Source organism: Paracoccidioides brasiliensis (genome assembly GCF_000150735.1).
Source record: "Paracoccidioides brasiliensis Pb18 unplaced genomic scaffold supercont2.13, whole genome shotgun sequence".
Taxonomy (NCBI): Eukaryota; Fungi; Ascomycota; class Eurotiomycetes; order Onygenales; family Ajellomycetaceae; genus Paracoccidioides; species Paracoccidioides brasiliensis.
The window spans coordinates 639,735-653,823 of record NW_011371370.1 but is presented as its reverse complement, the minus strand read 5'-3'; the positions used below and the strand labels follow the sequence as shown (position 1 = coordinate 653,823).

Sequence of the window (14,089 nt, the reverse complement as noted above, 5' to 3'; positions counted from 1 at the left end):
ATCAGTTGGTTTATATTTTTTCGATCTCGATGCAAGCAATTAAACTATTCTCCAGTCGGAAACCAGCGCGCTGTTAAGCTCTCAGCTGCGGTGCTATCCACTCCAAGATCCACAAGCAAGAATCAAGGAAGGTTTTAACGAGTTTCATAAATCAGCCCCTGATTGAACCAGAGGTCTGTTTTGCGAGTAAATTATAAATCGGTAAATCGTTTTCTACATAACTCCCTAGATAATTAATAACCAGGAGCAGTATTTATTTCTCTTGAAATTATGTCTACCTGCTGAGCAATAGACATCGCGGTCGAGCAACTAATTCAATAGAATAATATCCTTTTCAAATTAGTTCCTACATGTAGGATTTACTATATCATACATACATACATACATACATACATACATACATACATACATACATACATACATACATACATACATACATACATACATACATACATACATACATACATACATATATATATACACATACTATGACATTCTCAAATGGGCTTCGCTGCAGATGTACTGTTTTCTTTCTGTTTCGCCGGTGGGTACAAATGTTGTCAAGGTACCTTTTAGGTATTCGTTCGCACGTTGGGACATCTTCGCCCCTTTTTAAACTCCTCGCCCTCTCGAACCACTTCTCAGTCAAGGAGAACACTCTCGACACAATAGCTGCAAAATCACTTTCTCCAACTCTGTCAATTTGCTTTGCCATTGTTTGTTCATCTGCTTCCACCCTCCAGCAGATCTACCTAGCATGCAGCCTCATGCCAACGGGACAGAGATGGTCACCAGGCCTACCTTACACATCGAGGCCCGAGTCAAGAATGACGAAGACATCATCGTCCGAACAGACATCGTGCGTTTGAATACTTCTGTGGACTGCATCTTGTCCTCCGAATTGTTTCTCGACCGTGTAGTCAACTAAAAAATAAACCTCATAGATCCGCGATGAAGTGACGAAATGGCTCTTGGAGACGTTCGCCGTGCTAAGCTTGGGACAGGAAATAACCTCCTTCGGTAAGATATTGAAGCCGGTGGAATCTGATTAAAGCATTTCATTTTTGCAGCAACCAGACTAACGGAATATACACGGAATCAAACAAATAGCCGACATGGATGTCGGTCAAGCACACTACCTGGACGTGATCAAGGTGATGGAATGTGTGGGTCAGCAGCAGGAGAGCGGCGCATATCGGCTAGAAGAAGTTGAGCTGAACGTGCAGGCATACCAGCTCCGGGGATCTGATGTTGCCGACGACAACTCTCAGCAGACATATGCTGCTGCAAATGGGAAAAGTGATGAAGACGGGCCCCAAGCGCGGATTATCAGCCTCCCCAGTAAGGAGCTGGATGGAATGTGGGAGTCGTATGCTACCCCTGGTTATTTTTATTTGTTATTTTTATTTTACTTTTACTTTCTCTCCACAACCTGGTGTTAAAGAGATTGTTTAGGCTCCTATTTGATGAGCTGATACCGTCAACTCTGCTGCGAGCGGTGAGCAGGATGCGTATGTGGTTTTTCTCATGGACATGATGATGCTTGCCCCTTGCTAATAGAGGAGCAGTTGTGTTCTCTTGGACTAAACTGAACACCTGGACGATCAATTGGAACAGACTTATCCTGCTCTATGGCCCGCCGGGGACCGGCAAGACCAGTCTTTGGTATGTATATCATGCATCAAATACCATATAACAACAACAAATATTAACAACAGATCAGCCGTGGGCTAGCACAGAAACTGTCAATCCGGTTGGGCAAACAGTTTGCGCAGAGTAAGATGGTAGAAATCAATGCACACTCATTAGGGAGTAAATACTTCAGTGAAAGTGGGAAGCTCGTGGCCAGAATGTTTGACAACATCGAAAATATGCTGGAGGAGGAACCAGATACATTTACATGTGTGTTCATCGACGAGGTGGAAACATTGACGGCCAAACGAGAGAAGAGCATACAGGGCAACGAGCCCTTTGACGCAATGAGAGCAGTAAATGCTATTCTGACAGCACTGGATAGGCTCCGACACCGACCCAATGTGGTTGTTCTTTGTACGAGCAACCTTACAACTGCTTTGGTATGTATATACCGTCTCCCCTCAATAAAAAAAAAGGGAAACGGAAACGAAGAGAGAAAGAAAAGAAAAATAGAAACAGAACAGATGGTATCTGACAATAGGGAGAAAATTCCGTCCATGGCAGGATTCTGCATTTCTTGACCGGGTTGACATCAAGCAGTTCATCCCTTACCCAACCAGCCGGGTCATATACGAGATTTACAGGAGCTGCCTGGAGAACCTGAGCGAATGCGGGCTGATTCACGGATCAACCTTTGACGTGATCCGTGTCGAGCAGGACAATCCAGCCACGGAGTTGAAGTATGTCTCGTGCCCAGCAGAGACATTGGTGCTCCCCAGCCATACAGAGTTGGTGTTGTGGTACCAGCTTTTTCCGGAGTCCATTCCCAAGCAGCTGGCAGATGTAGCTGAGGCGAGTGTGGTAAGTGGGAATTTCCCAACAGGATGGATAGAAATACTAATTAAACGGATGAAACAGGGGTTGAGTGGTCGTAGCCTGCGCAGACTGCCAGTACTATCACTGGTTCTGCATACAGACCACGCGAGTTGCAGTATTGAGCAAGCCGTGCGGGCGCTGGCTCGGGGGGTGGAAGAGGAGAAAAGGGCCACTGCGGAGGCAGGCGAAAGTTCCTGTAATAAAACTTGAGTGGTGAATTGATGGTATTTCATAGGTAGCCAGCAGTTAAGTAACCCGACAATGACAGCGTCTAGATTCTATCTCTTCTATATATCGCAGCAATCCAGGGGTTAAATAATAATAAGGCTGGCTAACTATTGGTTCCCCAATCCCGTGATTATCACGTTATCAATCTTCAGCCAATCAAGTGTCAGCGTTTGTCACTCATTTGTCACCCACTGCCAAGCACCAATCAGCGCGCGTCCAACCAAATTTCTCTTCCCTTGCAGCTTGCTCGAGTTTCTATACACAACTCCCTCCGCCGCCGCTCTAATCCATCCGAGACAACCCCCCTCTCCCCCGCTTCTCTCATCCGCAGCCAACTCCCTGCCACTGTCCCTCCACTGCGGCGGGAATTCCACTCTCTGGAAACATGTTCGCCAGATCCATTGCGCGCAATGTGCCCGCCAAAGCCATCTCCCGTCAGACTTTCCGACAAACAATGGTATGCCCGGTCATCCTCCACAATCCTTCCAAAACACGTCATTGACCGCCATTGACTGCCCTGCTGTCCCCGGACGGCTATCTATCTCCACTTCGAGTCCTCTTCTCATGTTCCTGATCCCTTCTGCTGACATCTATTTACCCGCTGTAGCGAGACTCTTCCACAACCTCGGGTTCCCGCGTTGAGTCGCCCTTCTACCTGACCCTCTCCGCCTCCGCAGCCACTGTCACCGCTGTCGGCGCGGTTGCATGGTACTACCATTTATATGGCGAGGAGGCGTTTGCTATGACACCTGCTGAAGAAGGGTAAGCTGTGTTTTGGGGTAGTCAATGGATCATCCTTTTTGCATTTTGTTTTATTTTTCGCCCTCGATTCTAACGCAATGTTGATATTGATGCTAACTGGACTTCCCCCACAGGTTACATCCAGCGAAATACCCATGGGAACATACAAAATGGACCAAGACATTTGACCACCAGGCGTAAGTGGCTCCCAAGCTGTCCACGACATCTCAATGTATTATCACTCTATTACCGGCAGCAACTGATGCGGATGCCTCCATGTAGCCTCCGCCGCGGTTTCCAGGTATATCGCGAGGTATGCATGGCCTGTCACTCACTCACCCGTGTTCCGTGGCGCGCATTCGTGGGTACTATACACACTGTAGATGAGATGAAAGCCATGGCCGAAGAATACGAGTACGACACCGAACCTAACGACCAGGGTGAGATCGAGAAACGTCCCGGCAAGCTGTCCGACTACATCCCTCCCCCATACAAGAACGAAGAGGCTGCTCGTGCCGCGAACAACAGCGCTCTTCCCCCAGATTTGAGTTTGATGGTCAAAGCTCGCCATGGCGGCTGTGACTATATCTTTAGCTTGTTGACTGGGTATCCCGATGAGCCTCCAGCCGGGGCCACCGTTCAGGAGGGATTGAGCTTTAACCCTTACTTCCCCGGAACTGGTAGGAGATTCAATGTCTACATGTAAATATAGACGTACCTATATACCAACTAACCAAAACCAGGCATCGCCATGGCCCGCGTCCTCTTCGATGGCCTCGTCGAATACGAAGATGGCACCCCCGCCACCACGTCACAGATGGCCAAGGATGTAACTGAGTTCCTCAACTGGACCGCTGAGCCGGAGATGGACGAGCGCAAGAAGATGGGCCTGAAAACCCTCGCCATTACCGCTATGCTGACCGCCATCAGCATTTGGATCAAACGTTACAAGTGGGCACCCATCAAGTCGCGGAAGATTGTCTATACTCCACCCGTTGGCAGGCCTCCTATCGCCAAACGTTGAGATTGCTAGGAAATACGTTGTTCTTTATATACAGTGTAATGTAAGGAAAGGAAGCAGTAGATGGGATGTGAATGTGGTGGATGGATATGCTGATGGAACCCTTTGTACCAAAACAGAATCTCCCCCCCCCCCCCTGGATGCATATAGAACAGGAAAGAAAAGAAACAATCAGACAACATACAAAACCACACCAAAAAAAAATAACTGGAGTAATGTTCTCGTTGTGTTTTTCTCTTTGCTATTATAATTTTTGTCGGATTGTTTTAACTACCTCACCTATCTCTAAAAGAAATTTCTCGCATTGTTTTTATTTCTCTCGTCTCCATACATATTTTGGCATTATTCCCTCTCATCTCTATTTCGATGCGCCACTCCGCTTTTCTCAATAGATCGCACATTTCCTTGCTTTTCCTCAGATGATAGACAATGAGAATACTGTCAAAGAGGAGGGCCTCATGCAGTGGGGATGAAGCAAGCATAATAAGCGGAGTGCGGGGAGCCGGAATTACATGACTGTAAATATATTACCGCATCCATATATATATATATATATATCCGCTGTTATGATTCCTACATTTCCTTTGTCTGTATTTCTATATCCAGGTTTACTGTTCGGTTTGAAACAGGGAAACGGTGATAATTCGGAGCTTGGAGAGATAGCATAGGATCTTTAAGATTTCGGACCATGGGGCAAGTAAAACATACAGCACACAATGGAGAATGTAGTTATCATAAAAGGGAATATATGTGATAGAAAATCAGCCTTATGTCCAGAATCTAACTGTATCAATGGGGTATATCTATATTGCACATCAGCAAGGAAAGGGAAGGATATAGCATTCAAAACCCCCTTCAAATCACGCGGATACAAAATCTACGCACAATCCCTCCCCAGCCCCGCACTGCCCCGCACAGCATGGAGCTCCTCCGTTCCAATTACAACTTCAACGCCGTCCTCCTCCCCTCCCCAAACACCGGTCTCGCCAGAAAATCATACCACCACCACATCGCCACAAATAGCCACCTCTGCAACACTGAAGCCCACCAGGGCATCCTCCCACGCTTATCCTCCACAACAGTTGTTATCATAAACGACAGCAAAAGCGGCGGTCCCCACATCATCATCGTGACGTACTTGCCGATACGCTGGCGGGTGGTTGTGATTCTATACGCGGTTATGGAGGAGAGATACGCGCGGTATTCGATGGGGAGATTGTGTTCACGCGCGCCGGTGACAAGGAGGTTTTTGTAGCGCGGGGAGGGTTGGGCGGGGTTGCCCGGGGGGTGTGAGCGCGTGAAACGGGAAGGGGCTTGGGATATCCGTTTGGTGACGGATGTAGCCGTGGATAATTTTGCGGCTATCTCATCTTTGGCGGAAGGGGAGAGAAGGGTGTGTGCCTTGAAAGGCTTTGAGAGCTTATCAGGATAGCTAGGGACTGGGTCAGTGGGCTTGTAAGATTTGGGAAACGCATAGCAGTCGACGGCGATGTCGATGTAGGAGGAGCCTCCGCCCTCTGTGGCGATGATGTGCGCGTAGTCGGATAGAGTAACCTCGTAGACAATACCGACGAGGGGTTTGTGCCATGCTTGGGTTTGATGCGTTTCTGAGGGCTGGGGAAGGTCTGATTCCAGTATGGAGGGTTTGGGACTGCGAAATTTTGTTGCTGCCATACAAGGCTCTATGTAAGGCAATCCTAACAGGTCGAAAGTGAGGCTGAGGTCTGGGACGTATACGTTTAGTTGGGAGATGGGCACGATGCCACGCGATTTGCGGAAGGTTTGGATGCTCATGTTCGAGCCGTAGGCAAGATATAGTACGGTCTCTTCAGGCTTGTCTGTACCCTTATAACCATTCTGAGGTTTCTCAGTATGTCGCAGTTTTGATTTTGTGCCATGTTCTTTGAAGAGGATGTCAATGTCCAATGCGTGGTCATGCGCAGCTTCTCGCAACCGTTCATCCGAGGTTTGCGGGATGCTGAGGGATGGATCAAACGTCTTTCGGCTTCGTCGGATGAAGAGCGATACAAATGGACTTTTATTTTCAGTTTCCAGGTTGGGGTCAGCATCTGGCTTTTGGAGAAGCTCTACCTGCTCGCTACTTATCTCAGTGACATTCATCATGTTGATGTGCTTGATCTGTTAACGGGAAGCGGAAAATGTCCGGACGAGTGTAAATGAAACTTTGCCCTTTTCCAAGTTGTTAGCTTCTTATATATATATCTATGTGAGCCCTATAGGCACAATTGGTCAATAACTAGTGGATGCGATGCCTCTAAATATGGATGCAACCAACTTTCCGGGTTCGGTTCATCCGGAGTCGGACATTAGCCCGGAACTCCGAAGCCGATAACCTTCCAACGTGGAGAGGTGAAGGATACGAGAAAAAGGAGGTAGAGCCAACACGTTGACTGAAAACACTTTAATGCTTGAGAGATAATGCGTGAGTTTTACTTTTGTGAAGGAGTTTTGACATTTTAACTTCCGAGAAAGTTTCATCTGCGGTGCCATGCTCTAGGCAGAGTCAGCCATTCTAATGGCGAAAACACCAACGAGAAAAATCTCAAAGGAATGCAGACGGATATCCGGCGTCCTCACTTGGATAAAGCTCTGTCATCGCGGCTCGGTTGCATGCATGCAGTCCTTCCAGTTCTCTCATTGGCTCATGCAGGCTAAATAAGGCCGGGTTTGCACAGCAGGTAGCCTCTGGAGTCATATCTATTTGCAAGCTCCTTGATGATCAACGGCTGAGCATGAGGAATCTATCTCATGGGGCAAGGCAAGATCGCAGGTGTTGAGGCACCTCTCTTTTCTTTTCATTCTTTTAACAGCCTGAATGGCACTGTTATTCCGGGCTTGTGGTGGCGAACTCCTTTACAGCGGGCGGGTCGGGTTTTGCCCCAGCTTGAGTTCGTGTCATATAGATATTGTCGTCGACGGCGTGACGACGGCAATGCAATATAATAGCTTGTTCCTGCAATGTTAGCATCCTGCCACTCACAAGCAATAAGTGCTTGGGGATGGAGATAAGCAAGCATCTGCTGCTCTGAGAGGACCGTTTAGATAACACTTACATCTCCATTCGGTGTCGAGGTTATTGTCTTAAAGAATACCGCAGAGAATTCCAGTACTTCCCCGAGAAATTGGACGATAAAATGTTGTTAGCATGGGTTGCCTTTTTGAAGCGATTTCAGTGAAGATTCGTCGAGCCTGAAGGGGCTTACATGGTGAGCTGCATATAGGGATTTGCATCTAGGACAGCTAGCTGAGCTGTATGTACCTGTCATTATTGCTGTTATTGCCATTATCTTTTTGCATCTGTTATTCCATCATGGAAATGCTGTGATGAAATGAGTGGTGTTGAGACTACAATTTTCTGTCTCCTCTCCCAGCTGGAGAGATCACCTGTTTTTATTTCTTCTTCTTCTTCTTCTACAAACCTCATCCGCTTATTTTCCTGCTCAGACCAACTTTCAGAGACAAGGGCTCTCTCTTATCTCTTGTTTGATCTTTTCTATTTCATTTCTCCAGACTGGAATCTAGCTTCATATTAGTATCTAGTTACATCAGAAACATTCTCTTGCCTTGCTGTTTGACGTTTATCTTCTCTGCCATTTGCTTGCAGCTAGCTCATCCATACCTGCGCCTATCAGAATGGCTGTCTCTGACGAGACAGCTAGCTCTAGACGGAAATCTTCCCTGGAAGAATTGGTAGCATATCTGCGGAGAGCTATTGGAAGACTCGCAGAAAACAATCTTTTGATGTCAGTCCCGCCTCACTCGACTTGTGGGAATTGATGGTATCAACTGCGAAACAATGTTGATGGTCACTGCTAATAGAAAATTTGTCCACAGAATTCCACTAGATATAGTCAAAGTCTTCCTAGGATCACTTGATAGTCTCGAGGGAGCTGGTTTTTCAGATTTAGTTGCGCTATTTGATGGGGAAAACAAGGGGAATTGCTCGAGGCTTGACCTCGTTTCTTTACACTGCATGCTTCATATTCTTCTGCGAGCCCCTCCATGCCTTGCTCGAGAGAGGGGCTTTTACCTCTTCCTGGTTTGCATTCCTCGTGTGCTCGATAATGTATATCGATGTGTGTCTAATATGCTATCTAGAAATCTATGAGGGACCTCACGGACAGCATCCAAAAGTCTCCGCACTATACCGTAGTGGTTGCCTCTCGTCAGCGCAAATCGCTTATTGGACAAAAGACTTTCCATCATCTGTTGGGCACGTTTGTGGGAGGGAACAACACCAGACCACGAAAATGGGTAAGTTGGTCTTTTCCAAACCATCATCATATGTTAAAAAAAAAGCTAACTAGCACATATAGAGTGGTCAGCTCATACTCGAACTGATCCGTAGGTCTAACGACAGCAGAGGATTGTTAGGTTTGGGAACAGAAAATAATATGTTAGATATCTTGCATTGCATCAAACACCGATAAAATGAATGACAACATCTAACCTGTGTTTAGCCGGAAACTCGGGGAAATGGTTCTGGACGAAACGGACTACATCCTACGACTGCTGGCCGCAGTACTGATCCAGGAGATGGTTGCTTCTCAGCTCGACCCTCGTATCTTCTGGCCTCAAGACACACCACAAGCCACCATTGATCTATTCTCCATCCGGTCCACGGTCGATAGGACCTGGATTCAGAAATTTAATAATTTTGTCGCTCATCACGAATTGAAGCAAAACAGAAAGGCAGCAAGGTTTGTTGAATAAATAAACTTTCTATCTTTAACTTACAGGCTGTCTAACAACGACTAACAGAATGCAAATCGCCCGAGAAATCAATGTTGGAGAATCAAAATTTGGCCCTAGCAACTGTTTGATAGGGGTATTGGTTTCCAATATCCTCACCATTATGATTTCCGAGGATAACCGCTTCCGGCTTATGGATATCCGCTTAGGTCTAATTGACAAGCTCGTATTGTACGAAAAGAATGCGATTCTTGACGTGTATCTACATCCAAATTGTTGTTATATGACAAATGGATTGTTGGAAAAGGCAGACATCGTCTCAGTGATATATGAGAGCCAACCCGAAGTGACTGAGATCCGCGATATACTTGAGAAAAAACGTCTTTCCGTCAAAAAGGTAACAGGAGGAGTTAAAGGCACCAAAGATTTCCCCGTGACCGGGGCGTCAGCGAAGAAAGCTCGACAAGCATCTGCAGGCGGACATTTACTCCGAAGGACGGACAATACATGGGGTCCATCCACGTTGGGCTGCAGTGCTGCTACGCGCACAGCTCGAAACTTGGAAAGAAAGCGATCTCACAGAACTATGATATTTCCTTCGGAGGGGGAAGTTATTAGGTGTTCCAGTGCCCATCTTGATTTGAGCTTGTCTGACAGTCATAACTCAAACTCAAACGAAGGCAGCCAAGGTGAGTCAGATAGAGGAGCTGAAGAGCAGGTAGACAAGGATTCTCCATCAGCGCTTAAAAACCACAGCACCATAGAAGGAGAATTTTGGGGGTCATCAAACCTATCAAGGGTGGGTGAGACCCCAACACCTGAACACCCTGCTGCGAGTACCCCCAACAACCAGGAGAAACAAAACCAAAGTCCCCAGATATCTCCTAATGCTGCAATCCCCGTCAAAGCACAACCTATGTCCTGCAATGGGGGGCCTTCATCAAATATTATCGGTGTGGTTCAGCCGCATGGGATTAGTCAGATTGAGGGTGACTGCCCCATTGGGCTGCCAAGCCTAGCACAAGCTCTTCAACTTCAACTTCAACCTCAAGACTCCAACTCATCTCCGGATATGCTCGAACAGGACAGACAGGCTCGGGAAAGTAGTCCGGATTTGGGTGGTTTGGCTTTGGAACAGACATCTTTTGTTGCCGCCAAGCCCATGGCTGGCCCAGAACAACTCCCTGAAGTTGAGGACGAATATCCGGGCTTTCGGGATACCAATAACAGTCCAACCAATTCCACAAGGATGGGCCAACCAGTCCATGTCTCCACCAAAGAAACAGCGAAGATAGCGAGCAGCCAAAATGTAACGGAGATTCCCAATCAAATTGGAAACAACTCTAAACTTAAGCGGCCTCATAACCGAATCAGCGAATCTACGGGTTACAAACTAGTCGTAGATTGGGATCAGGACCTTCGTGTCGACGATACACCCAAGGATGGGCCAGAAAGCTGCTCCAAGAAGCCGAGAAAAACTCCCCCCCAAACCAAGGGACCCGGCAGAGCTGACAAGTCCAAGAGCGCCTCAAGCTCAGCGGGAAAGAAGAGCCAGCAAGTGGCTCTCCAATTGACTCCTTGCATTGAGTCAACCCCACGGAACAAACCTACTTCAGAGAAGAAATGTAAGACGAAGCGATTAGGTCGTCAAGTTACGAAAACTTTGACATCCGCCCGACAACCACGAGCTGCCGCAGAGAGAGCGAACCAAAAATTGGCCTTAGCGAACGAGTATGAAAATGCGACTTACGACTTTGATGATCCTATTGAATCAAGCCTTCCTGAAGAGGCTGTCTTAGTTGGCAGCCGGACAAATAAGCCAGCTGACACCGACATAACACAGCCTGTTCTGACTTGTGAACAGAACCTGGCTCCAGATGATGTTCAGGAAGAGCCGTTGCGCTCCATCGAGTATCTCGTCAACACCAAATGTGGGACTCCAACCTCGGAAGAAGTTTCCGATCTCGTTCTCTCTGAAAATGTTGGATCTGAGCAGACCACTGGCAACATTAAAAACGGGCCACGTTTCCCCCTGACTCGACAGGATGATACCGACGGCCATCTATATTTCCAGAGAAGCGATCCGCTGTCCAGGGAGCAGAGCCACCCAATTCATGCAGAGGGCGTTGAAATCCAACCCAAGACCAATATCCACATGCAGGAGGTTGTTTTCGAGCGCAGGGAAACCAGTTTGGGGAAGAGACTCTCTGAGGCATTGGTTAAAGCCGGCATTCTTTCTTCAAACACTCTGAAAACTGGAAATGGCGTTGGCAATGAAAGCAATAGAAATTCATTGTTGGACCAAGGCGAAATTAATGACATGGAAGCCCATCCGCGAACGGGAATATCTCAAATCTCCAAAAGTGTTTCTCAGTTTATTTCGCGCCAGGCTCTTGCTGGCCAACGCACGTCTGTAGTTGAACAAGGCAAAGAAGGCTGCTCAGGGATACCACTGACGGACAACGAAGAATCAAGTTCCAAGTCCGTCAAGCCAAACGTCGATGCTGAGCAGGGCCCGTCGGAAGAATCTGTGAATGATCACGAGGCTCAGACAATGCAGCCAACCATAAAGCGCCAATCAAAAACTTCAACCGAACTTTATAGTATTCTAAAACCCGCTACAACTAAATTCGACAAGATTGGAGTCGACAGTGGTATCCCTTCACCAAACGAAATGGTGATGAGAACAGTACAAATCGTCTGTTTTAATCCAAACGGACCAAAAAATCATTGTGCTATACCGGGCTCTCAGGCCGGCCAAAATTCGAAGCAAAATGACGCTAATAAGACCGAATCACACAAGATTGGGGACCCTGATCCTGTTAAGAATGGGTTAGACACTCGGCCCGATGCCGAAATTAGTGACGTTGATGATCTGGATGAGATTTCCCTAATTCCAACTTCTGACTGTCTTGGACTGGCAATCGATGGGCACACCAGTGGTTTAATCGCACAAACCCATTCCAGCTCAATCTGTGAGTTGACCGCAACTGAGTTCCTATCGCAAGGCCGGACAGTTCAGATGATCCCAACTCACAATCAGTTGGTCGATGAGAATGGCAGTCCACAACCTTTCCGTAGAGATCTCTGGAGAAATAGGGCAACAACTCTTACATCTAACATTGAACTCCCTAGCGACACTCCAGAAACATCACAGTCGTCGGAACTTTCAGGTGTTTCCTCCAGAGAAGACAGCGGGGTTGATCGTATCGATCCGATATCCTCTGATTCCGACAGTAACGACGGATATCTTGGAGTTCGGGATCTCAACGAGAACAGGGTGAGCCACCTCAACACCCATTCAGAAATTCCGCCCCAGCGCAAGGACACGTCCTCTAAAAGAGCCGGTCGAGATTTCAGAAGTTTGGAGGTGCGGGATCGCCCAGACCCCGACAGCAAGGCCTTTTGGAGACGCAGCGCCCCGAGTACGTTTGCTGAGCGTCTGAGAGGAAAACAGGAACAGACAAGACGGAATAAGAAGTCGAGCAGAAACAGCAAGGTACAGAAGCGCCCGCCAACATTGAGTAAGGCTTACCGAAAATCAAATATCATGTCGCTCGTAGAATCGAGTAGTGACATCAGTGATGATGGTGAGAACTCCGAAGCGGACAAATCTAGAGTGAAGAACGGGGTCTGGTGTAGAGCTCAGGTTTCGGCTGGGTCAAGCTCAAATCTGTCAGATACCCTAGTGGAAGAATATCGAGATGTGGGATCTGAGTGGCAAAATGCCTTGCGAGCTACTCTAAAGACAGGTCTTGATATTCTACTAGATGCCAGTAGCGTAAGTACATCCTCAGGTTCCCCTAAGATCCTGCTAACCAAAATTTCTCTAAAAGCGACTTGTTCGACACTTATTGGACGAGGAAGAAGCCATCGATAGGGTTGTAGACACATATAAAAAGGACGGGGCAAGGTTGATAGATCGACTGGAACAGAGATATGTCCAGGAGCTCCAGGACAGCGAAGTTATACTCCAACCTATAAAGCAAGAGTTAATATGGAATTTGGAAGGGATGCTTGCTGGTCTCGACAACAATAGGCGGAGCCTTTCTAAACAACCCGCATTGAAAGACCTCTCCGCTGCAGTCCATAAACGGAAGAAGTTCAGGGGACAACTTGACGTCGTGATAAAAGAATATGAGATGCGCGGATAGGTTTCATCTCGACTGAAATATTATTATTAAACTGCTATAACTAAATGATTGATTTCGTGGCTGGCTGTGCAGGGGCCGAGACCAGCGAATCGACAAGCAATGTGAGTACGTACTGAGCGCACTGAACGGGAGAACATTTGACCGTCTACTGGAGATGCCTGTTAGCCTGTCGGCGAGTTAATTCTGTTAAGTAGGTATTGGCTGTAATCAGCTAACTATATAGTGAGCAGAACCGGCATTTGCAGCACAAAGGGAGGAAATGGTGATACTGTTATTATTAAGGCGGGATAATGGAACTGCGTTCCAGGAAGTTCAGTAACGTGAGAGTGTGGTATTGTTGAAGCAAGCATGCTGTTTGCAATTGTGAAAACTACCGCGTCAGTCAGTTAGTGAACTTGTTAATTGATAGTTAATTAATTAATAGTTAACTTATTGACGTACTTAATACTGACTGATATCAGCAGATTAAACGTCCCCTTCTTTTTTTCCCCCGCGTCTTGCCAAAAAATTTAACTTTGCTTTGCGCTGACTCAACCGCCGCCGCCGGTTGCGGAGAGTTTAACACCAACCAGTTCCAAACACACAGGGGAAAAAAAAAAAAAAAAAAAAAAAAAAAAAAAAAGGTATAAAAGATGAAGAATTGAATTAAAACCCCCCCCGCAAACTCAATCTCCTGGATATTCTCTTATAGACAAATACATAATACCATCTCTTTGCGTTT

The 14,089-nt window shown here is 46.9% G+C and overlaps 3 protein-coding genes across 3 annotated transcripts; 2 read left to right on the top strand and 1 right to left on the bottom strand.

Annotated features, from left to right (window-relative positions):
• Positions 1–757: 757 nt before the first annotated feature.
• On the top strand, positions 758–4,504 carry PADG_12401 (cytochrome c1, heme protein, mitochondrial; the record flags this gene model as incomplete). Its single annotated transcript, XM_010765116.1, has 13 exons — positions 758–859; positions 945–1,020; positions 1,111–1,369; positions 1,456–1,511; positions 1,569–1,665; positions 1,724–2,075; positions 2,200–2,496; positions 2,554–2,707; positions 2,939–3,261; positions 3,347–3,501; positions 3,615–3,677; positions 3,763–4,160; positions 4,224–4,504. The coding sequence occupies 13 exons, from the start codon at positions 758–760 to the stop codon at positions 4,502–4,504; spliced, it is 2,613 nt and encodes an 870-aa protein (XP_010763418.1).
• A 936-nt stretch (positions 4,505–5,440) lies between these two features.
• On the bottom strand, positions 5,441–6,625 carry PADG_08023 (uncharacterized protein; the record flags this gene model as incomplete). The annotated part of the gene is made up of 1 exon (XM_010764981.1): positions 5,441–6,625. The coding sequence occupies one exon, from the start codon at positions 6,623–6,625 to the stop codon at positions 5,441–5,443; it is 1,185 nt and encodes a 394-aa protein (XP_010763283.1).
• A 1,530-nt stretch (positions 6,626–8,155) lies between these two features.
• On the top strand, positions 8,156–13,368 carry PADG_08022 (uncharacterized protein; the record flags this gene model as incomplete). The annotated part of the gene is made up of 7 exons (XM_010764980.1): positions 8,156–8,265; positions 8,357–8,561; positions 8,621–8,776; positions 8,839–8,891; positions 8,983–9,222; positions 9,284–12,995; positions 13,051–13,368. 7 exons carry the CDS (start codon positions 8,156–8,158, stop codon positions 13,366–13,368), a joined length of 4,794 nt encoding a protein of 1,597 aa, XP_010763282.1.
• Between the last annotated feature and the right edge of the window lie 721 nt (positions 13,369–14,089).